General features: G+C 36.5%; 1 protein-coding gene and 1 pseudogene across 3 annotated transcripts; both read left to right on the forward strand.

Annotated features, from left to right (window-relative positions):
* Nucleotides 1–1,186: 1,186 nt before the first annotated feature.
* Nucleotides 1,187–23,733, forward strand: MED17 (mediator complex subunit 17). 2 transcript variants are annotated; one of them, XM_079101949.1, is made up of 12 exons: nt 1,188–1,601; nt 3,930–4,096; nt 6,736–6,955; nt 9,947–10,083; nt 10,175–10,259; nt 10,596–10,748; nt 11,575–11,705; nt 12,886–13,070; nt 16,524–16,661; nt 19,810–19,927; nt 21,819–21,978; nt 23,147–23,733. In XM_079101949.1, exons 1-12 carry the CDS (start codon nt 1,352–1,354, stop codon nt 23,356–23,358), a joined length of 1,956 nt encoding a protein of 651 aa, XP_078958075.1. In that variant the 5' UTR covers nt 1,188–1,351; the 3' UTR covers nt 23,359–23,733. The 2 variants fall into 2 exon arrangements, with proteins under 2 accessions (XP_078958076.1, XP_078958075.1); XM_079101950.1 differs by lacking the exons at nt 21,819–21,978; nt 23,147–23,733 and adding an exon at nt 20,141–20,544 and having other exon boundaries at nt 1,187–1,601.
* LOC306638571 (sterol carrier protein 2-like) lies at nt 7,201–9,008 on the forward strand (annotated as a pseudogene). The gene is made up of 3 exons: nt 7,201–7,205; nt 7,305–7,308; nt 7,801–9,008. The product of its transcript is annotated as a sterol carrier protein 2-like (transcript).
* Nucleotides 23,734–24,928: the final 1,195 nt, after the last annotated feature.

The raw sequence follows: 24,928 nt of genomic DNA on the forward strand, positions 1-24,928 counted from the left end.
GAAAATGCTCTGCCCCAGAGCTATACCTCTAGACCTTTATAAAACTTATTTTAAAAATTATTTATATATTGGTACCAGGGATTGAACCCAGGGGCACTTAAGCACTGAGCTACATCCCCAGCCTATTTTATTTTTTTAATTTTGAGACAGGATCTCACTAAATTGCTTAGAGCATTGCTAAATTACTGAGGCTGGCTTTGAACTTCCTGCCTCAGTCTCCTGAATCATTGGGATTACAGGCCTGCTTCACCGCACCTGACTAAAAATTTTATATTCAGACAGGCTCTTGCTTAGTTGTGTAGGCTAGACTCAAATCTGCTTCAGACCCACTATTAATGTAATTAAAGGCATATGCCACCTGTCATGGTTAGTGTTTTAAGCCTGTGATTTTTGGCATGCTTTGTTTTTTTCTCACATATTTTTATTGGTGCATTATAGTTGTACATAATGGATTTGTTGTTACATATTCACACATGCACAGAACATAACAATATAATTTGGCCAATATCATTCCTCAGTATTTCTTCTTCCTTCTCCTCTTCCCTCCCCCTTAGGGTGTTTTGTTGTACAGCAATAGATGACTGATTCCAAATAAATACACAGTGACTGGGAATAGCTCAGTGGTAAAGCACTTTCCTAGTGTGTGCAAGGCCACGGCTTCAATTTCCAGCCCTGCAATTTTTTTTAATTAAAAAATTAAATACATGGAAATAATAAATTATGGTTACCTTTAAATATTTTCACTCAGGCATGAAATATTAAGCATATGTTAAATGTCTGTCTTGTTTGCTGGAAATATTCGCTGTCACGGAATTTACAACAACGGAAACCAGAGAATTTAAACTGATGAGACGTACAATTGTTTTCCTCAAACTGCCCTTAAATTATAACTTCAGAGATGTTGCTTCTACTCTAGGTTTAAGCCCCCAAATCTCAGCACTCCTAGCGGGACTCTCATTACCAAGAGTCAGGGACCCATTTCTTTCCTTTTCCTTGCCAAGGTTCGTTCTTCCTCAGCTTTGTTCCCCGCTTGCTTTTAAAGAACGCTTAAGCCACACTCACACCAGCGACTAGCCTCTTCCCACCTTCGGTAGCCAGAACCCGCCTTTCCCACAGCTCCCGGCCACGCCCCCTGTACACCGGAAGCTCCCCTTCCCACCGGATGCTTAACCGGAAGCGCTCTCGGAGTTCCGGAGCCTGCCCACTTTTGTTCCGTGAGACTTGTGGGTCGGAAACGTCGCAGGGCGTTTTGGGTACTGCGCAGTGCAGGTGCTGTTTCAGTCCCTGGAGTTCTGTTTGGCTTCGGGAGGGTTGCGGTGCTGCGGGCTTCCAGCCCACCGACGCCGCCAGCATGTCAGGGGTGCGCGCTGTGCGGATCAGCATCGAGTCGGCCTGCGAGAAGCAGGTCCAGGAGGTGGGCCTGGATGGCACCGAGACTTACCTGCAGCCGCTGTCCATGTCGCAGAATCTGGCGCGTCTCGCTCAGCGGATCGACTTCAGCCAGGGTTCTGGTTCCGAGGAGGAGGAGGCGGCGGGGGCCGACGGCGATGCGCAGGATTGGGCGGGAGCCGGTTCCAGCGCCGACCAGGACGACGAGGAAGGTAGGGCTGGTGTCTGTTCGAGCGCTCCGGGCTGGGATCTTGGTGCTCGCCTGCCCGATGTCGTTCTGCCTCTCCCGCGCTCGGTGAGATTGCTGCGTGGGACTACTTTGAGTGTCCCTCTCTCGCAGTAGTAATCTCATCGTGGTCTCTTTTTCATAAAGGGACAATTCAGGACACATTGCGCCACTCCTAGTACTCTCTTTCTGCAGGTCCCCCTGAGTGGGAGCGGTTGAGACAGTGTCCTTGGTGAAGTGTTTAAACACTTAAAAAACAAAACAGCGTCTATAACGTGGCACGCTAGTGGTTAAGAACTCAGTAGCTCATTTAATGGCTGAGGGGGAGCTACTTTGCTTCCAGGTGTAATGTGATGGTCGTAGTAGCACCCATCGAAAAGTGGTTTGTGCTGATTAAAGTATGAGATGAGGTCTAAGAGGTAGGCAGGAGTCGTATAGATCATATAGAGCCTAGTAAGCCAGGATCAGCATTTGGCGTTTGTTAGAAAGAAAACTGCAAGTTTTGGGGTTTAATTTCATTTTACTGCATATGGATTTCCAGTTTGCCAGCACCTTTGTTGAAGAGGCTACCTTTTCTCCATTGTATGATTTTGGCACCTTTGTCTAGTATGAGATAACTGTACTTATATGGGTATGTCTCCATGTCTTCTATCCTGTACCGTTGATCTACCAGTCAATTTGGTGCCAGTACCAGGCCGTTTTTGTTACTATTGCTCTATAGTAGAGTTTAAGGTCTGGTATTGTGATATCTCCTGTATCACTATTCCTGCCTAGGATTGCTTTGGATATTCTGGGTCTTTTGTTCTTCCTGATGAATTTCATGATTGCTTTTTCTGTTTCTATAAGAAATGTCATAGAGATTTTAATTGGAATTGTGTTAAATCTGTATAGCGCCCTTGGATGTATGGCCATTTTGATAATATTAATTCTGCCTATCCAAGGCCATGGGAGAACTTTCCATCTTCTAATTTAAAATCGTGCAAAATTTTAAATGTGCATTCTTTTTTTCCTGTGTGGGGTGCTGGGGTTTGAATCCAGGGCCTTGTGCTTGCAAGGCAAGCACTCTGCCAACTGAGCTATATCCCCAGCCCCTAAATGTGCATTCTTTTTGATTCATTAATACCATGCCTAAATAGTTAACCAACAGAAAAGTTGTGCATCCATAGGTATGTGTCCTAGATGTTTACCACTGCTGGCATTGTTAGAAGCAATCTACATGTCTGTTACAGAGGAATGGTTAAATGTATTGTCATCCAAGTTCCAAAATATCATATGTTAAAAGAATGAAGTAATTCTATCTGGGCTGACTTGGAAGTGTTTCTAGAACAACTTAAAGGGGGAGGGGTAGTAAGTAATAGAAAAATGGGAATATATGTATTTATCAGCCATAATGATTAAGTATAATAGTAAGAAATATTGTAATCATTTCACAGTGAATATAGGTTTATGAATGAATAGGAAAACCTTTTTTTCCCCTTGATACTAGAAATTGAACTTGGGGGCTTTACATTTGAGCTTCATCCAGTCTTTTTTTTTTTTTTTTTTTTTGGTAAAGGGTCTCCCCGAAGTTGCAGAGGCTGATCTTGAACTTACCTTGGCCTCTGGAGTAACTGGGATTAAGGCATAGCCCACCATGCCTGGCAGACTTTCACTTTTTATTCTCATTCTTCGAACTCTGTATAGCGAGTGTGTGTTTAATAAAATGTGTGTGTATATGTATGTATAATTAAAGGGAACATGCTAATATTAGCTAATATTAGTTCTGGCATTATAGGTTGTTTTTGAGTTCATACCTTTCAGTATTTTGTAAATTCTCTATAGTTACTTACTCAAGCACTCAAAGGTTGAAGGGAAAGGGTCATGAAAAACCTTCCATAAGAGCCAAGCATGGTGGCATATGCCTGTAATCCCAGCAGCTGATGAGGATGAGGCAGAAAGAACACAAGTTTGAGGCCATACTTAGTAACTTAGCAAGAAGACCCTGTCTCATAATGAAAGCAAAAAAGAACTAGGAATGTAGCTCAGTGGTAAAGCACACCTGGGTTCATCCCCCAGTACCAGAAAGGGCCTGGGGCAGTGCATTTTCAAAAGATATTTGAATGTCTATCTACAATGTGATGATAGATACCACCTGTGGAAATTAGATATCATATTTGTTTTGTCATAGTAGGGTGCTAATTGAAGTGTTAATAAAGATTGAAGAAAGGTTGTAGGGAATGGGATTATTTTTTCTTTTAGTATTTTTAAACTTCTTAAATGAACTTTCTGTCTTCTATTCAATGTAACACTTCTGTATTTCTTTTTTTCCATTTAGGGTTGGTAAAATTTCAGCCTTCCCTTTGGCCTTGGGACTCAGTGAGGAACAATTTGAGAAGTGCCCTGACAGAGATGTGTGTTCTCTATGATGTTCTCAGTATTGTTAAAGATAAAAAATTTATGACTCTTGATCCTGTTTCTCAGGACGCGCTTCCTCCAAAACAGGTATTTGTGAGCTTTCTTGAATAAATCCAGGACCATTATTTGGTTGTGTGTCTGTTGTTCCCTTTTTCTTTCTTAAAAATTAAGTCCAAATGTAGATTTGAAGATTAACTAGTCAAAAGCAAACATAAAACTGTACCTTCTATTATTTTATTATATACCTTTGACCTTTGAGTTAAATTTCATTAATAGTGTAATAATTTAAAGGTTCCCAGATCTTTTTTTTTGGTACTAGAGATTTAACTCAGGGATGCTCTACAACTGAGACTTATCCCCAGCCTTTTTTATGTTTTATTTTTTATTTTGAGCCAGGGTCTTGCTAATTTGTTTAGGGCCTTGCAAAATTGCTGAGGCTGCTTTGAACTTGCAATCTCCTGCCTTATTCTCCTGAGTCACTGGGATTCCAGTCACGTGTCCCTATACCCAGCAAGGTTCCCAAATCTTAACAAACTCTTAGGGCCTGGGTCCTTGATCTGTCATATGTTACACAACAATGTGATGATAAACCATGTGTGGTGGCACACTTTTTGTAATCCTAGCAACTTGGGAGGATGAGGCGGAAAGATCACAAGTTTGAGGCCATCCTGAGCAACTTAGTGAGACTGTGTCTCAAAATGAAAAATAAAAAAAGGGCTGGGGCTGTAGCTTAGTATTAGAACACTACTAGGTTCAATCACCAGTACAGCAGGGAGAAAAAAAGTGATAATGAAATGACTTTGAGGTCACACAGACTTGGGTTCATATCCTTCCTCTGCCCTCACTAATTGTGTGACTTTAAGCAAGTTATTTTCTCTGGGTCTCAGTTCTCCCTTCTGACCACCCCCTCCAATTTTTTAGGGATTGGTTGGAAAAGTTATGCAAAATTTTGGAGGATATTGAAAACTGTAGAATTGTTGATATTTGATAAAGAATATATTCAGTTTGTTAATATTTGAAGATGAAAGACAGCAGAAGGGTGAATTGGTGAAGGACGAGTCTGCAGCCAAGGAAGCCACTGAGGAAGTCCTCAGGAAGATATGTCAGGACCATGACAAAGCTAGTCATGGAGAGGAAGTAACCCATTTGTAAATAAAATTAATTAAATATAATTTCTCATGTAATAATAGTTTTAGAATCTAGAAACATGGTTTTGAAAGACTTGATAGAGGTCAAGTAAGTTGGCTTCCTTCCTTTTGCAAAGAGAAAACTAAGGCCTGTAGAGATTTGCACTGTTTTGGGGGTTACAGTGAAGCCAGTAGTTAGAGATCTGCAGCACCTCATTCAGCATACTACCTTTTCCACCGGTCTGTGCTTTTCCTAGAAAGCAGTCTCCAGGAATTCCTTATGCTCTCCAGGAACTTCTTTGAATTAGGTTTCCTAATGTGATCAAAATAGTGTTGTGCCTGGGTTCAATCCCCAGCACTGTAAAAAAAAAAAAAAAGATTGTTTTGGCATTTTTGTCAAACTTTATGTGCTTTTGACTTTTCATACAGCCAGCAATCTTTTTTTTTTATTGTTTATGACATCTGGCTTTTGGGAATTATAACTGGTTAATAAAATACACAAATTGGTAATGATTTTGAAAATATATGTGTGTACAAATGATCTATAGATTTTGATTTCTATCCAATTATCAAGAAAGTCAGCATTCAATAATGTACATTTAATATTAATGCTGCATGTTTTTGGTCTTTTTAAAAAAAATTTTTTTTAGATGTTGATAGACCTTTATTTTATTCATTTATTTATGTGCAGTGCTGAGAATTGAACCCAGTGCCTCACACATGCTAGGCAAGCTGTTTACCACTGAGCCACAACTCCAGCCCCTGTTTTTGGTATTAATTCCAAAAGCATTCTAATAACTTGTGATAATAGAAAATAATTTTAGAGTTATTCTCGTTGGAGTCATGTATTTTGTCCATTAAATCAAATAAATGTCAGACGTTGTAGTGTGTGTATGTATGTATGTATTTATGTATGTATGTACATAAATTATATCCAAGCAGGATTAGATGTTAATTGCAAGTATGAATGTCACAAAAGGGTAAGCACATTGGTTGGGGGGAGGGATGGCAGTATGTAGGAGAGGAATGGCAGTGCATTAGAAGGAACCCTAACCCAGGCTTGGTAGAGTTGATGCCAGGTGTGTTAAATTCTAATTTCTGGTCCATTGTGATGTTTTTCATTTAACAGAAGTCTATATGAATTGACCAAAGAAATAGAGTAACATGGTTTTTGTTGTTGTTTTTCGTCCCTGATGCTGGAGATAAGGTTTTTTGTTGTTGAATTTGTTTTATTTTACCTTACTGGGAATTGAACCCAGAGATACTTTACCTCTGAGCTACATCTCCAACCCTTTTAATTTTTTTAAATTTTGAGATGGGATCTTTCTAAATTGCCAAAGCTAACCTTAGACCTGGCATACCTCCTGCCTCAGCCTTTGAGTAGATGGGATTTCAGGCTTAGATTACAGTTCTGTAGCATTGTGCCATGCTCTAAGTTTATTTTTTTTTAAGCATTATTATGCATACTTCAGCACCCACCCCCAACTTCTCCTTGCTTTTCTTTAATTTCTAAATTTTATCTTGAGTTGGTGTTTTGTTATTGAATTTAAAGTCATCTGAAAACAATACAAAACTACAGTTCGTGATGGTTTTTTATAGAATCCTCAGACATTGCAACTGATATCCAAAAAGAAGTCACTTGCTGGAGCAGCACAAATCCTGTTGAAGGGAGCGGAAAGACTAACTAAATCAGTTACGGAAAATCAAGAAAACAAGCTACAAAGAGACTTCAATTCTGAGCTCTTGAGATTAAGGCAACACTGGAAACTTAGAAAAGTTGGAGATAAAATTCTTGGGGATCTGAGCTACAGAAGTGCAGGTATAGATAATCGTTATAAACTCTGCTTTTCGTGTAAGTGTATAGGGTTAATTGTAATGTTACATCATTCAATAGTACATTGTTTCTTAGTTACATGTTACATTTTGAAAATTAATATCTGTACACATAAGCCAGAAACAACTCTTATTGTTTATTTTCAGTTTGAAAACCTTTTCAGTACACCTAACAGAAAGTTGGGGTTTATAAGACTCATGGATCAGAGTTGTAAACTTTGAATGCTAAGAATGAGGTAAGGACTCTTGACTAGATAGTTGAGATAGCAAGTGTAGAGTGATATCTTAAAAGATTTCATTTGCCAGAGCAAGCCATCATTATGTTTAAATTAAAGGAAGGTAAGTTTGGGTGATTAGGTTAAACACTGGACTGAAATGCCTCAGCATGGATGTGAATTGGGAAATTTTTAATTCTGAGGTTAAATTCTGTTACAAAGATGAATTCAAGATGCTAAGTTCAGTTTTACATTTTAATTGACGGTCTGTAAAAGCAGTGCTTACTGGTTTGTTTGGTGTGTGTGTGTGTGTGTGTGTGTGTGTGTGTGTCTGGTGCTGGAGATTGAATCCAGGGCCTTGTGCATGCAGCTTGCTGGTTTTAAAAATTCTAAGTTCTTTCCCACAAATAATTATGGGCAAGTATATAACCTAATTTCTCTTTGGGGTGACCACCCATGATTATGAAAGGATTCAAATACATAATTTTTAATTGCAAGAAGACTGAATATATTCCTTTGTTATAAAACTTATATTTAAAAGCGGTTACAGAGCTGAGAGGGGAAGCCAGGAAGAGGCAAGTTCCTGGTGCAAAGGTTGCTCTGCAGCACATCTTAGGCCTGGGAGGAACAGTGGTGGTTACATTGTACGAGATGGGTTTTTTTGGAAGCCTCCAGTTCCCTTACAACCCATCAGATTGAAGCTACTCCCACCAGCGCTGCAGGTAACGGATTTAAGGCAGATCTCATCTTTAAGAAGTTTGAAAAGCAGCTCGAAGAGGAAGGAGAACAGTTTGTGAAGAAAATTGGGGATATTTTTGCCTTAAGGCAAAGGATAGTCCTGGGAGTAAATTAGCCATCTGGGTGGTGGATGTGCAGAATGGCAAAGGATCAGTGCTTCCAAACTCAGATAAGAAGGCTGACTGCACAATCATCATGACTGACTCGGACTTATTGGCTTTAATGACTGGTAAAATGAACCTCAGTTGGCCTTGCTTCAAGGCAGATTGAAAATCACTGGCAACATGGGCCTGGCAATGAAATTACAAAATCTTCAGCTTCAACCAGGCAAAGCTAAGCTGTGAGGAATTCCCTTTGGCAACTTTGGAAAATCAAGATGAAATATATAAATATATATCCACATATTTCATTGTTGAAACTTAGACTGAAACTACACATTGGTAAATAGCATGAGACAGATTTGTTAAATGGTTGTGACCAATTGTGTTTTTCCTAAATTCTTGGTAAACAAAGCCTGATGGTGTTCTACTGCTTTATGAAATCGCATACAACTGTGCATGACAAAGTTAATATGGTAATTATGATTTGGGGTAAATTAGTTTCAGAATAAATTTAGGAACAGTAAAATCTAAAAACTTTGTAAACCAGAGCTCTCAATTTGCTTAGAAATATATTTAAGGATTACTCTGCTAAAGATTCAGTGTTAAGTTTTTCTTGGGAGAACTAGGGAAGAAACAGAATAAGTAGTAGCTGACCCGTAGTTAATGTTGTGCACTTAATGACCTGTATCCAGCTTCTTCCTAATAATTAAAATTCTGTACTGGGGATTTAAAAACAAAACAAAACTTGTAAACTTTTGCATTTCATGCCATAAGAAATGATTTTTTTCTTCCCAAATAAAGTGATATAGTCAGAGCTTGTGGACAGAGGAGGGGATTTATAGCTGAGCCTAATTTTAAAGTAAAAATATTTATAAATTGTTTTCTTTATTGAAAAATCAGGGTATTAAATTCAAAATGCTACTGCTAAAAATGATTGAAAAAAGTTTAATTTTAGATGCACAGTTTTCAAGTTATCTCATATTTAAGTTTATAAAGCTCTCAGCTTTTTATTATAATTTTCCTTTTTCATGTTTGGTTAACTATCTACATTTATCTTCCTAGTTTTTCTAATTCTAATGTTATTTCTTATATCTCAGATAAGAGATAAATATAATGCTTTTGGAAGAATATTTAATAGAAAATTAAAATAACTAGCTGAAAATATAAAAGCAGTTACATTTAATCACCAATATGTCACATACTTTAACAGACTTACCCAAATTTCTGTATGGCACAAAAACAATCACGTCAAAATGTGGTAACTGGTTGAAAAAGGGTGTTGTTTGCACTCTCTTTTTTCTTTCTGTTGCTGAATGCAGAACACTTTAATTGTAGCCTGGTTATAGAGACTGAGCTGCAGAAGTAGTTCATCTATAAGGTTTAATTATTTTCTAGAAACACATCCATTTTTGTTGAAACTCCATTAGAATACAAAAATGAGTATTGCCTGTGGAACTCATATTATAGTGACACCATTAAATTAAGGAATGTTATTTATTTAAGAAAAATAATTTCTTTTTCCTGCTTCATTTGTTCCCTTTGCTCACCACTTCTCTCCCATCTTCCTCTGAAACACACAGCCTTTTTGTTTTTGGTACTGGGAATTGAACCCAGGAGCACTTTACAACTGAGCTACATCCCTAGATCTTATAATTTATTATTTTGAGATAGAGTCTCACTGAGTTGCTTAGGGATCCCAGTCCTTTTTTTTTTTATTTTTTAATTTTGAAACAGTCTCACTAAGTTGCCAAGTCTGCCCTTGAATTTGGGCAATCCTGTGTGTGCTACCACACCCAGCTCAAAATACACAATATTTTTAGTGGGAACTTAATTTTATGATTCAGTGATGTGGTTAAAAAGTATTACATGTATGCTAAATTAATATATTGTTTTTTTATTTTCCTATCTTTAATACCTGATTAGGATCTCTTTTTCCCCATCATGGTACATTTGAAGTAATAAAAAATACAGATATTGACCTGGATAAGAAGATACCTGAAGATTACTGTCCCCTTGATGTCCAAATTCCTAGTGATTTAGAGGGGTCTGCATATATCAAGGTATTTGTCAAAGTACTTTTCAAGTAAATTCTTATTAATGGCCCTGAACCTAGTTTGCTAACTTTTTCCCCATGTTTTGATGGTCATACAGGTTTCCATTCAAAAACAGGCTCCAGACATAGGTGATCTTGGCACGGTTAACCTCTTCAAAAGACCTTTGCCCAAATCCAAACCAGGTGTAGTTATGTTCTATCTTAACTTATATTTGCAAATAAATTGAAAGTAAATATAGATAAGAAGAATAGGTACTTTGGAGTAAGAACAATTAGAAATATACTTTTTATAATTTGTAAATAAAGTATTAATGAATAGCTATGCAATTTTTTGGTTCTAAATTGAATTTGTTTAATAGTTTTCTCTATATGAAAGAAGTGAGATTTTTATATTTTAGAAAGAACATACTGTAATACAGAGTTCTCCAAGCTTGTTTTATGTATTCAGGTTTTCATTTAAGCCAAGTTATGCATAATATGGTTAGAAATTGATACATACATATACCTCTTGTCTTTCAGGGTCACCACATTGGCAGACAAAATTAGAAGCAGCACAAAATGTTCTCTTGTGTAAAGAAATTTTTGCACAACTCTCTCGGGAAGCTGTTCAGATCAAATCACAGATCCCACATATTGTGGTGAAAAATCAAATAATCTCTCAGCCCTTTCCAAGTAAGAGCAGATAATCCTTTGAGATGGAGTGGGCAGCTGTTTGGGTGTGTAGGGAGAATGACAAAAGCAAAGAGGTAGTATTGTACTATCCAGAATAGCAGCCTACAAGTCTGTTCTCTGACCTAAATAGTGTAACTCTTAGATTTTAAAGCCGTATATATTGAAAATTTGCATTAGCCTGGCTACTCTTCAACATCAGTTGAAGAACTGAGATTTATCAGAGATACTGTTCTGTCTAAATGTCAATTTAAAAATGTTTACTCATAGTATTTCTAATTTATAGCAATTGTTTTTATTATTCAAAAGCAGTTAACTTGTCCTAGAACTCAGTTTATAATTAACTGTGTACACTTACACTTTACAGAAATTCTAAGAACTGTCTCCTTAGAAGGGAGGAAGAATAGGTTTTAGAAGTGAAAAATTCCATCCAGTTCTCACGGGATCAGGGAAGGGTGTATGTCTTCTGGTTGGCAGGACCAAATACCAAATCTGTATTAAAAAAAAATCAATAATAGCAAAAGCCTTGTGTTTTGTTTTGTTAAGTCAGGAAGAAAAAATAAATATATGGCTTGTTTACCAGTCTGCAGCCACAGTTTAAGGTCAGCAACCAGATTATAGATCAATAGAATTTGAATTGTTAAAATACATGGGAGTTTTATTATATTCATGAATGGTCATTTTGATATAAAAATATTAATCATAAAGCCCGATTTTCAAGTTTAGAATGTGTCTTTTGAGAAATGACTCAATTATACTTTATGAAGACAGTTTGTGCTGGTCAATATCTTAGTTTATGTATATCTATCCTCCTCCTTTTTATAAATAGGCTTGCAGTTATCTATTTCGTTGTGCCATTCTTCAAATGATAAGAAATCCCAAAAATCTGCTACTGAGAAGCAGAGTCCAGAGGACCACCTCTATGTCTTAGAGCATAATTTGCATCTATTGATTAGAGAGGTAATGAAATAAACATTTTTCTTTGCATTATGGTAAGCATATCCAGGGCAGTGACTATGTACAGACTTCCCCTATCCTGGGTCTCAGTTATTCATTTTACAACAACATTGACTACCTGAAATGAACGAACCTTGCTATATGCTGGGGGATACAGGGGTGATCATAATGCAGTTCCTGTTCCCAAGAGTGTGTATGTATGGTGGGGGGAGGGGATGTGTATTTGGTACGGGGATTGAACCCCAGGGACACTACTACTGAGCTACACCCCTAGTTCATTTTTTCTATTTTGAGAGAGTCTTGCTAAGTTTCCAGAGCTGGCCTCAAGCTTGTGATCCTCTCGCCTCAGCCTCCTGAGTTACTGGGACTTTCAGGCCGTCATGTGCCATCATGCCTGACTCCATGCATACTTCTTAGTGGTAGAAATATACAACTTGTATAGAAGAAATATAAGAAACATATGGTAAAGGGTGCCAAGGGTAAGATGATTCTGATAAGGTAGGAAGTGAGGAAAAATATCTTGCCATGGCCTGTGATGGAAATGTTACTTCAGGACATATTCTACTCACAGGTCATCTCCAACTATGTTTCCAGAATTCTGGTTTACAGTTTAGGCTAATTTCTGAAGAATCTCCTTAGAAACTTTATAAAAGTACATAGTCCAACCTCCTTACCCCATCCTAAAATGGCATTGCATTGTTTGATTGTGATAGTATAAGAGCCAGTGTTTTTGAAGAGCTTTATGGGCTGGTCTGTAGCTCACTGAACTCTGGCTTCAGTCCTCAGAATTGAAAACAAATTTTTTAATATATTAAAAAAAAAATTAAAAAGCTCGTCCAGAATTCTGATAGGCAGCCAGGTTTGGAAACCACTAATTGAGGTTACACTGGGATAACTATGTCCTTATTGTATACATTCTCTTGATAAGACTCTGAATAAAATTGTTTTGTTTTTAAATATTTCAAAATAAAAGTTACAGCTTGAGAGGGACCCTTTGGTCTATAAGCTTGTATTATGCATGATCTAGAAGATGCTTGGATTTATCTTTGTGTCAGTGTTGCTTTTATATTTAGTTCAAATCCATTGATTTCTATGTGTTCAAATGTGACCCATGCTTTTGATTGGATATTCTATAGTATTTGTTCCGTACGTAGTAGTCATTTAAAATGGCTATTTTTATTAGTTTCATAAACAGACCTTGAGTTCCATGATGATGCCTCACCCAGCAAGTGCACCTTTTGGCCACAAGAGAATGAGACTTTCAGGTCCTCAAGCTTTTGATAAAAATGAAATTAACTCATTACAGTCCAGTGAAGGACTTCTGGAAAAAATAATTAAACAAGCAAAGCATATTTTTCTGAGGAGTAGGTAAGGATGAACAGACTTTCTATTTTTCTTCAAAATTGCATTCCTCTTTCTACAGTTGTTTCTTTTATGTTATTTGGATGCTTCAACCTTTTTTCGAGGGAGAGGAGGTTGCTGCACTGTAAAAGTTTATGGTGGTGGACTTGTTCTTGGCGAGTGTGGGGAACAATTACATTCATGGTTGATCTAAACTATTGTTTCTAACACTGCAGTAAAAGTTTGCAAAGATTACTGACTAGGGATGTGTTTGAGGACAACTTTCTTCCCTCTCTCCCTTCCTCCCTCCCTCCCGTCCATCTTCTTTCCCTCTTTTTTTTTCTTTTTTCTTTTTTTTTCCCCATAATACTAGGATTGAACCCGGGGGCATGCTGCTACTGAGCTAAGTCCCCAGACGTTTTTTAAAAACATTTTGAGGGCTGGGGTTATAGCTCAGTTGGTAGAGTGGCTGCCTCGTAATCACAAGGCCCTGGTTCAATCCCCAGCACCGCAAAAAAAAAAAAAAAAAAAAAATTTTGAGACAAGGTCTTGCTAAGTTGCCCAGGCTGGACTTGAACTTGCAATTCTCTTGCCTTGTTTAAATGGGCTTATTGGAGTCTGCCACCGCTTCCAGTAGGACACCATACTTTTTAAATAACCCATCTATGAAATACTTATTCCTAAACATTTTATGGTTTAAAAGACATTTTCCCATATTTGACTTATTTAATTCCTGTTCTTTGGGGAGATAGTATTAACCCCATTTTCATAGGTGAGAAAATTGAGACTTTGAGAACATAGGCAGCTTGCCTAAGTTTGCAAAGCTCAAAGTAACAAAATCAGTGTTTATGCCCAAAGTTACTTGGCAAGTGATTAAGCCCTGGCTTGAATTTATTTTCATCCTAAATTCCTTACTCCTTCTATTGTATCATGCTTTTTCTTTTCTTTTCTTTCTTTCTTTGTTTTTTTTTTTTTTTTTTTAAACTAGGGATTGGATCCACAGGTACTTTACCATTGAGCTACATCCCTAGTCCTTTTTATTTTTTATTTTGAGATAGGGTCTTGCCAAGTTGCTTAAACTGGCCTCAAACTTGTTATCCTCTTGCCTCAGCCTCCCGAATTGCTAGAATTACAGGTGCCTGCCACTGCAACTGGCTCACCCTGTGTTTTCTAGTATTTCCTAATTCATTTTACTGAAAATTGAATGACCTATATTTCCATTCTAAGACTATGAACTAATGTATCTTCTAGTCTCATTTCTTTCTTTTGTGCATATTATGTATAAAAGGACTTGATGTGGTTTTTTTTTTTTTTTTTTGATGTGTTTGAACATAAAGGTTCTTTTTCAGTGCTAACGAGTGCTCTTCTGTTTCATTGTTGGTACTTAGGGAGTCTGTTTTTTACTTCATTCATTATTTTGCCTTGATAGTATTCCAGAATTATCATTCAATCACTGTTTTATTTACCTTGTATTTTAGTACTTTGATATTTTATTGTTTCTTTTCAGTTTTTCTTGATAATATAGTCATAGTTTTATTAACACATTAGTTCATACTCTTAGAATGGAAATTTAGGCCATTAAACTGTTAGTTAAATGAATTAGGAACATGTTTAAGAAGATGGTTTGATGCAGTGGAAAGAGTAAGGAATTTAGGGTGAAAGATGTGTTTAATAAGCCAGTGCTTAATCACTTGGCAAGTAACTTTGGGCAAGTCACTGAGCATCTTTGGCTCTACATTTATTTCCTATTAGCTGGGGATATAAGATTGGTCTTGGGAAAAATTAAGTAACATATACCAAACCTCCTTATAAACAATAAAATATTACCTAGTAAGTTACTGTTAATTTTCCCTTTATACATTTCAGTGACAAAAACTGTTCATTTGAGTGTATTACTAATCTTGCAGATTTCTGATTGAACATAAAGTTAAATATTCCCTGAATTATATGCGAGGCATAGAAATAGCTATCTATAAGAACAATCTGTATAATATTATATACAGTGAAATCTATTAACATTAATGTATTTTTATATATATGTTTCAGGGTGAGTATATATCACTTTTTCTTTTAAACAAATCTGGAATCCTAAAATATTTTTTATTTATTTATTTAATTTAATTTAATTTTATTTTATTTTATTTTGTAGCACTGGGGATCAAACCTGGGGCATTAAGCATGCTAGGCCAGTGCTCTATCACTGAGCCACATTCCTAGCCCTAGAATCATAAAATTTTATATCCTGGTTTCACTTAGTATTATATTGTAATTTTTTCTTCTCTCATTAAATGCTTCTCAAAGATATTTTAGTAGTCATATACTATATCATTAGGTGCATATTGCATTGTTTTCTTTCCAGTTCTCTGTTGGTAGGTAATTTTCATTTCCTTATTGTTGATACGTGCTGAGTGTAACATTCTCACGTATGTATCTGTTTGCTGTAGGAATTTCAAAGCACTGTTAGAGAAATAAATCATGGAAAAAGAAGAGAAAGTTAGGAACTGATAAGACACCATAATGGAGCTTACCCTACATTTTTTATGTAAAAGCCCCCTGTCCCTAGTGACTGTTCAGTTTTTCCTATTTTCTCAAGAATTTTCTTTCTCTCTGCAATAAAGTGCTAATCAAATAATTAGAAACTAGGGGCCTCCAGTAGTTTGATCGATTTTTATGATTTATACTTTGGGTCTGAACAGTGACTATTATGTAAGATACAAAGGAAAGATTACTGGATTTGTAAATAGATTCCCTGATTTTTGTCTCTGAAGTTGGACTCTCAAGTGTTGCAACCTAGCTTACAGTTATGTGACCTTGGGCAAGTTGTGTAACATTGCTAAATTTTTTTTTTTCCTTCTGAAAAATGGAGATGATGGTTCCTACATAACACACAGGGTTGTTAGATTAAGTGATACAATACTCATTACAATATTTGGTATATAATGAGCACTTAAAATCTCATTTCTCACTTTTATTTATTATATTTTCTCTCTTGGAGTGTAAGAGTTTATTTGTACTTAAAAGCTTTGGCTTTTCTTAAATATAATGATAATTCCATTACAATAATAGGTCTAATTGTGGGTATGTCCCCAGTCATTTTTTACCAGGGATAAAGTACAGATATTTGTGAATGATTCATATTAGGTTAGTGCCTGAGAAGTAGCTTTCTCACTTGTGGTTTGATAAGATTTCCTGAGTGGGACTAAACTAATGGAGTTAAAAGGGAATAAATGCATTATGAATTGTGGTAACCAGGTATGTGATGACAGCATGTAGTAATGTGAGGCTGAACATCAACACAGTAGTACAGTGTGCGGGAGGTTTTCAGAACTCTACCTTTCTTTAAAATCTTTGCTTTTCAAATGGTAACATTTTCAAAAAGTACTCATCTAATTTCCAGTTTTTTATAAAAATGTTATGAGTGATTTATCCTTTCATTTATATATTGACTTTTTAAATTTTTCACCTTCTTTTCTTTAAAAGAACTGCTGCAACCATTGACAGCTTAGCAAGTCGCATTGATGATCCTCAGATACAGGCTCATTGGTCAAATATCAATGATGTTTATGAATCTAGTGTGAAAGTTTTAATCACTTCACAAGGTTATGAACAAATATGCAAGTAAGTATCAAAAGAAAAGTTAAGATGCTTGTTATGTCCTGGTTTTTGCTGAATGATTATATTAAGCTTTTGGTTTTTATTTGCTTGCATGGCATAATGTTCCAGCAAATTATATCAACTGTAAAATGTTTGTGAGAAAGAGAGGTAGGAATGTCTAAGGTAGTCTCTCTTGGGCAGATGTCACCCACTTAAGCTACAGTAAGAGGTGAACTCCCGCACTGAATAGAAAGCTGATTTTGTGGCAAGACTAGGATATTTGAAGTGAGGAGGGCCATTTATATTAGAGTCTACACCCTCCATTCTGTGCCCCAAACAGCTGAAATTTCTCACCTGAGCTGGTATTGATTTGGGTCTAATCTAATTCATGATTGTGCCCTTAAAACTAAGTCGCTAGCTATCTATCTGTAAAGGGGTCAGAATGATTTTTGTCCCAGCATTCATGGAAATATAGTGTATTTGATTTGCATTCACACATCAGAAGTTAATACAGTTGGCTAGGAGTCATGAAAAGGGGTTTTAGGTCTCATCTGAGCCTCTACAAAATTTAACAACTGACAAGATACAGCTGAGTTCCTTCTCCCAGGTTAGTCTGAGATAAATGCCAGCATACATTTGTCAGGATCTGTGAGTACGTTTTTATTTTTCAAGTGTTAGCTGCTTATTCAGGCACACCTAACTAACCACAGTGAGCAAAACACTGTGAGACACAGAATTGCCACCCTTTGGAGTAGGAGTGCAAAATGCATTTATAATGCTGTTTTTTTATTACAGTGATTTAATTCCCTGTTTTTTAAATGTAAAATAGTGGATAATATAAGATCAAATATAGAAGATTAAAAAAGAGCATACAAGGGGATGGATATGTAGCTCAGTGTAGAATGCTTGCCTCACAAGCACAAGGCCCTAGGTTCAGCACTGCAAAAAAGAAAAAAAAAGAGCATACAATGGAGATAAAATTAATTTTGAAATTCCAGGGCAAAGCAAAGCTGGATCATGGTTTTCTAATTCTGCACTTAAAGAAATAATAAAATAATGGAAACAATTCGTGGGGGAGGGGGATGGGTGATGAATATAATTGAAATGAGTTTGGATGAGATTTTAACTGTTAAGATGGGTGTTAGAACCATAGGCCTTCAATAATCTACTTCTGTTTGTGTTAAATTTTTCCATAATCAAAATATTGAGTGAGTGGGCACAAAAGAAAGAGAGAGAAAAAATTATCAGCATTCAGTACTTTGTCTAGACCCAAGACCAAAACAACTGTCATATTCTAATTATAGAATCCAATGCAAATTCTATGAAGAAAGTTTAGTGATGATGTAACCTTGACAGAGTGAGGGGGCACTGGGGAGTAGAAGGGACTAATAAGATGCCTTTTTCTTCATCTTTTAGAGCTGGAGTCAGCTTATGACATTTAGAGTTAAATATCCTCAGAACTCCCCAGGAGCAGCCATGCTAAACGGTTTTATACATCTTTCTAGGAAAGTCTGAGTTTACAGGCATGTATAGTTCACCTATACCCTGCTTCACGATTTTACACAGCTTTGTGTGTTTTTTAAAAGTAAGATAAAATTCACATAACAATTTTAAATTCCCTGTGTTATATAACTGTCATTGCCATCTAATTCCAGAACATGTCTGTTACCCCAAAAAGATGATGCGTATTAGCAGTTATTCCTGATTTTTGTCCTTTTGCACTCAGTAATCTTATATCAGTGAGTAAACATTCCTTTTCAGAACACATAGATCTACTTCACTTTTTTTTCAGCCTTGTGTTCCATTTTATGTGTCAAGACTTTTAATCTATTGATGAACATTTTTGCTTGGGTGCCAGAAAAGTAATTTGTACATGTGCAAATACATCTTTATTGGTTAAAATTTTTACCAGATGTAATTGCTGGATCAAAAGATAAGAATATTTAAATTTTTTATTGATATTACAAATTGTTCTTCAAAGTGGTTGTCACAAATGTGTTCCCACCAATAGTATATAAGAATTTCTTTACTTTTATACCCTTTATTTTAAAAATATATTTTTAATTTGGTTAGGTTTATGTTTTTTCCTTTATGCCTTCTGAGTTTTGTTGTTTCTTTTTCAAAAAACAATGTAAATTTCAATTCATCAAAATTGAAATTTTGGGCTGGGGTTGTAGCTCTGTGGTAGCATGCTAACCTAGCACACATGAGGCCTCGAGTTCAATCCTCAGCACCACATAAAAATAAATAAATAAATAAAGGTATTGTGTCCACCTACAACTAAAAAATATATTTTAAAACATCAAAATTTTCTATACTATTGTTATATAATACCTTATTCCCAAATATTTGCTATGAAATAATGTTAAAAACAAGGTACTATCAAATATAGAAAGGCATTTGTTCATCTAAGTTATTTGAGGAATTTCTAGTCTCTTATGCATGTTCTGTGCTACACTTTTAGGTTGTTTTGGAAGATTGTAGTGATCTGAATGTTATTTATTGAATATTTTATGAATTTCTTTGTTTGACCTAAGCTAGTTTAATAGAATGTATGTACTCTGATTTGCTTGTTAATTAATTCTGTATGACCTTTGACTAACTATAGCTTTAATCTTTGGGAAACCTAGTAAGGAAAAATGTGATCTGTATTATTAAGTGACACTGTTTATGGAAAAATAATCCCCAAATGGTAAAATGCATCTAGATTGAGGGGAATTTTAAATGCCGATAGGGATGACTTTTGGCTTCCCTGAATGGGAAAACTGAGCATCTCTCCTATGGGGACCCTGGAAATCAATCTATAGAGTTTTTACAAGAGCTCATGGCTCCTATGGAGAATGAAGTTTCTAAGTCAAGGAAGGTTTTACATATTCCCAATATGAATATTATCACAAGGAAGGTGTATTGCTGCTGTGTAGACAGCTGCATGTCCTGTGAAGACTGCTTTAGAAGAAGAGCATCTGATGATGGCCTCCTGAGTAGCCTGATGTTCATTGTGATCTTCAGTGAGTCTGATTGTTCAGTTGAACCAAAAGAAGACCTTTTCCCTCCCCCAGAAGTGTTGGTGTAGCATAGTAAAACTGTTACAGTTTTTCCATGATTTGAGGTTTACTGTTTGTGGCATTATATATTTTTGGACATTTCTGATTTAGTGTATGTGTCTATAAAGGTCCATTCAGCTGCAATTGAATATTGGAGTTGAGCAGATCCGAGTTGTACACCGAGATGGAAGAGTAATTACACTGTCTCATCAGGAGCAGGAGCTGCAGGATTTTCTTCTATCTCAGGTAATTGTTGCAGACTACAGGTCTTAAGCCCCTTCCTCTTGTAACTGTTTAAAGAGCAAATTGAGTAAGAAGTAGTTAAAATGTAGTAAGTTATATAAGGAGAAAACCAGTATTTCCTGCCCTTTTGTTTAATTTTTAACATACAATTTGTGACCAGTTGGTTAGTTGAAAGTGTTGATAAATTCTTAGATTTGTTTCTACTTTGTGTTTTAGATGAAGAACCAGTTCTGAGACTTAGCAACTCTCTTGTTTTGCATGATTGCCAAGGTTTAGTCTCTCCATAACTAGAAGTGAAGTAGTAACCCAAGAAAACTAGAGAAAGGAGGTCAGATACAAAACTATAATGACGATTATCCATAAAAAATAAGTGGAATATTTTAATCTTTAACCCTGTGAGAAAGTTCCTTATATTAAAGCCGTATAGACAAATACTAGTTGCCAGTCCCCACTCTACCACAAACTTGCTTTGTGACACTGGACAAGTTTCAGAGTCTGTCCTTCATTTATGAAAGGTAATATTTTTCTTATCTTCTTTGTGGAATTTTAATCTTGTGAAATGCTGGATTATGGGAGAGAGGGTAAGTTTTTGAAATACTAGTGTATGAAACTGTTTTTTTTTCACATAAAATTAAGGGAAAATGGGCTGGGGTTGTGACTCAGTAGTAGAGCACTTGCCTAGCATGTGTGAGGCACTAGCTTTGATTCGCAGCACTGCACTGCATCTAAATAAATAAAAAATAAAGGTTCATCACACAACTAAAAAATATTAAAAATTAAAATAAGGGAAAAAAAAATACTAACACTCTTCATCCCAGAATTGGTAATCCTATGTATTGATTTATTGATTTGCTTCTTTGCCAAGTACATAAAATGCATTTGTGCAGCATGGCACTCTTAGCTGATTACATCCTAAATGGCTCTCGTGAGCTCAAACACACACATAAAAATGTATTGGAATGTTACTGGGTAACTCCCAGAATTGATAGGAAGTTTAGAGGTAAAGGTTTGCAAATTGCAGGAATCAAAGGAAGCTCGGGAATGGCAGTGTTGTTATCCTGGCACTACTGCATCCACCACTGGTGGCAGAATGCATTCGCTCAGCATATGAACAAGAAACAGGTGGCATAATCAGGAAGGTCTGTTGATTAGGATCTATTACAAAATTATGGGTGTAGAAGAGCCACCAAGGATAGTGTAGTAACCTGCTTCGTAGAAACTGGATAACCAGACCCCAGGGTCTTAACAGTCTCCAGTCCTAGGCCAAGTTTAGGAGAAAGGACAAGTTATAGGAACCTTAAAAGGGAGAGAAGTGTAGAACAAGCCACTTGATGAGACCACCAGCCTTTTGTCAAGAGAAACAACCAGCCTGGATAACCTCACAGGAAAAGTACCAGGGGAATAAATACCTTCATCACACTCTCTTCCTTGCATCTTGCTGGTTCCCATTGGTGATCCCCATTACCTGGTGTACTGCCTTTGCCTGAAGTCAGAGGATATAGAAGCTGGTAGGGGAGCCTCCCAGGGCAGAGAAGTACAGTGCAGATTGGATTTGTAGGGAATAGAAGATACTTAGTATGTCTGCTACTTTTAGTGTTGCCTCACATTCAGTGATCTAGCCAGGGACTCCAGTTGGCCAAGTTTAGTTCATATGCCTGTGTTCAACTGCCAGTAGACAAGGGATTTGAGTATCAGGCAATTTTAGCTACTTCAGTGGAAGATGGGGTCCTACTCCTTTTCCCTAGTAGTCACATAGATGAGGACTCCTCAAACATAAGTCAGAGTCAGTGTACTAGACATTGAAAACCCCAACAAAAGTTCATGAACATGATATCAAATCACTGCAAAGTAAATGACTGTGCTATTGTCAGTCAAGTTTCTTTTTCATTCACAGATGTCACAGCATCAGGTTCATGCAGTTCAACAGCTAGCCAAGGTTATGGGCTGGCAGGTACTCAGCTTCAGTAATCATGTGGGACTTGGGCCCATAGAGAGTATTGGCAATGCCTCTGCCATAACAGTGGCCTCTCCAAGTGGTGACTACGCTATTTCAGGTACTTTTTGCTTCTTTGAAAGATGGGACCTTTGGGAGTTTGACCTTAACATTTATTTTAATAATTAAGTATATGTAAAGGTAATTGTCTCCATAGTAGTTGAGTTAATGTGTATACATTGATATTATCTGATCATACCTGTTATTTAAAACAAGAGATTATTACTTTTCTTCATAGTAGTTATAAAAATGTTTACCTTGGCAAGTACATTTCCTAGCAGATCCTCTGCAAAGTGTCATCAATCATCAACATTGTTACTACTACAGACCTCAACGTTTTATGGATAAAAGCTTTTAAAAAAGTATAGCTGTAAACATGGAAAGAATAATATCTGATGCCAAAAATATAAAGGGATGAAATAGAAGAGAGCTGTTTTATTAAGCATCTATGATCAGTGAGAACTTTAATAGGACTCCCACGTACATTATCTAGCTTAGGACTTAAAATTTTAGTATGTCTTTTCTACTATCTGCTCTAAATACTTTATTTAAAAATTGGGTAGTCTAAAATATTTCCCCACAGGGTCCTAGTGTGTGACTCTTCAAGCTTAGTCATTGCTGTATCTTTATTGCTAGGAATTTCTTTTTTTGTTTTTTGATGATAGGGATTAAGCCCAGAGTGTTAACATGCATTCTTCTACACCCATAGTCCAATATTGCTAGGAGTTTCAAAATACCTTTTTTTTTTTCTCCCTGAGTTAGTAGTTAAACCTCATTAAAACCTGATATTCTCAATTCAGAATAATATTTCCTTTTATCCCTTCCAGTCCTGATTCTGAATAGCCGAGTAGGTTTTATGTATCAACCTTACTGAAAGACTGAATTATCAAATGAATATATTTTAAAAAACAAGTAGGTGATTTCCAAGAAATGTAGGACTTTCCTATGCCAAAATTCATCTTGCCTAATTTTTATATTTAAGAAAAAGTAAATCAGAGATATGTATACCAGTCTGGTGTGTGTGTGTGTGTGTGTGTGTGTGTGTGTGTGTGTGTGTGTGTCTAAATTAGTTTTAAAAAGCCTATTGAAATTGAAAAGAACTTTTTAACAAGATTAATTTGGTGGACTGTTAAGGTTTTTTATATTCACAGTAGAATGAAGTTGTGGGATTTATCTTTGTTTTCTAGTTTGCAAAATGAGCATACTACTATTTTGTTTTTTCTCCATAGTTCGTAATGGACCTGAAAGTGGCAGCAAAATTATGGTTCAGTTTCCTCGTAACCAGTGTAAAGACATTCCAAAAAGTGATGTTTTACAGGATGGCAAATGGAGTCATCTACGTGGGCCATTCAAAGAAGTTCAGTGGAATAAAATGGAAGGTCGAAACTTTGTTTATAAAATGGAGCTACTTATGTCTGCACTTAGCCCTTGTCTGCTATGATTTTTTTCCAGAAACCGACTTAAGAGGTTTGCAGATCAACTATAAGCACAAGGAAGAGAAATCTTCCAAAGGAGTATTATTTCAAAAAAATAATTAGTAAATGTTTACCTAGAAGTTTGAAATCTTTCACTTTATAAGTGACAAGTACTTTGAAATGCAGAAGTTTATGTACAGTTATAGGTATATAATATGGGGAGATGTAAAATAATACATTTTTTTAAATGCAGTTAATCTGAAAATGTTACTAATTGAGGGTTTGAATTTGCTGTTTAAAATATCCAATCTTTGATGTTAGCATCAAATAAAGTATGTAGTTAAAAATCTCCAATTTTTGCTAAGCTCTTAACAACCCAAATGAATTATATCTTTAATCAACTTCTCATTCCTTTGTTTCTTAAAAATATCACATGAGAACATTGAAATACTCTATCGCCTAGCTTTCTTACAGAACTTTGCTTGCACTGATCAAGCGAGGCCCTGTCCATGAAGTGTACAATCACATGACAGCAGAAGAGGCAGGTCCTTCCCTTTAAGCATGAAGGGCTCATAGAGTGTGCTCCTGTATTAGTAAGTGAAGGATCTCTTCTCCATTTGTCTTTTGCATGCCTTCGTCTAAGCAGGTAGTTTTAGAAATTGTTTGGAAGGGGCAGCTGAAAGCATGGAAAGCTGCAGAATTGGGGCTGGATGTAGTTCAGTGGCACAGTGCTTGCCTGGTATGCATGAAGCCTGGATTCAATCCCAAACACAGAAAAAAAGGTAAACTGTACCTTTAGGCCTTCTTCCTGTCTTTTTTGTCTGTTCTTCCACTTGAGAGACTTCATGAGCACTAAGCACATGCTTATGCCCAGCTCCCTGTTGTGGTTCTCCAGCCTCCCTGCAGTGGCCCTTGGATTACTTCCTCTAATTATAGTCTTTTCCATTGGCTGTCTGCTTTATCAAGGAAAAAAAAGTAATGGATTAATGGGTTGATTTTTCCAAGTAACATGTTGGTACTTCATGGAAATAGTAACCCAGTCCTAAAGTGTGCCTAAAGAATTCCCATTAGTAAGAAATTTAGGCTTCTGTGCTTTTCAATACCACTGAAAATAACATCATGTAGTAAGGTCTTAGAAGTGAAGCTTTCAATTTTTAAAACGTTTTGCTTTAATAATTTATAAGATTGTCAGTAATAAAATCCTTTGTATTTCTCCACCTTCTTTTTGTGATACTGGGGATGAACCCAGGGATGTCCTACCATGGAGCTACATTTCCAGCCCCTTTAATACATTTTATTTTTTATTTGAAACAGGGTCTCACTAAATTGTCCAAACTGGCCTCTAACTTGCAATCCTCCTGTCAGCCTCCCAGACTGCTGGTATTAAAGGCCTACACCACCACCTTCTCTACTTCTTTTTCTTTAAAAGAAAAGTGAAGCTGGGTGCCGTGGTGCATACCTGTAATCTTAGCAACTTGGGATACTTCTGAAGCAGGAGGATCATAAAAGTTCAAGACCAACTTGGGCAATTTAGGGTGACCCTGTCTGAGAAATGAAAAGGGCTGGGGATGTAGCTCAGTGGTACAGTGCCCCGGG

Source organism: Sciurus vulgaris, assembly GCF_902686455.1.
Source record: "Sciurus vulgaris genome assembly, chromosome: 11".
In the NCBI taxonomy this organism is placed as follows: domain Eukaryota; kingdom Metazoa; phylum Chordata; class Mammalia; order Rodentia; family Sciuridae; genus Sciurus; species Sciurus vulgaris.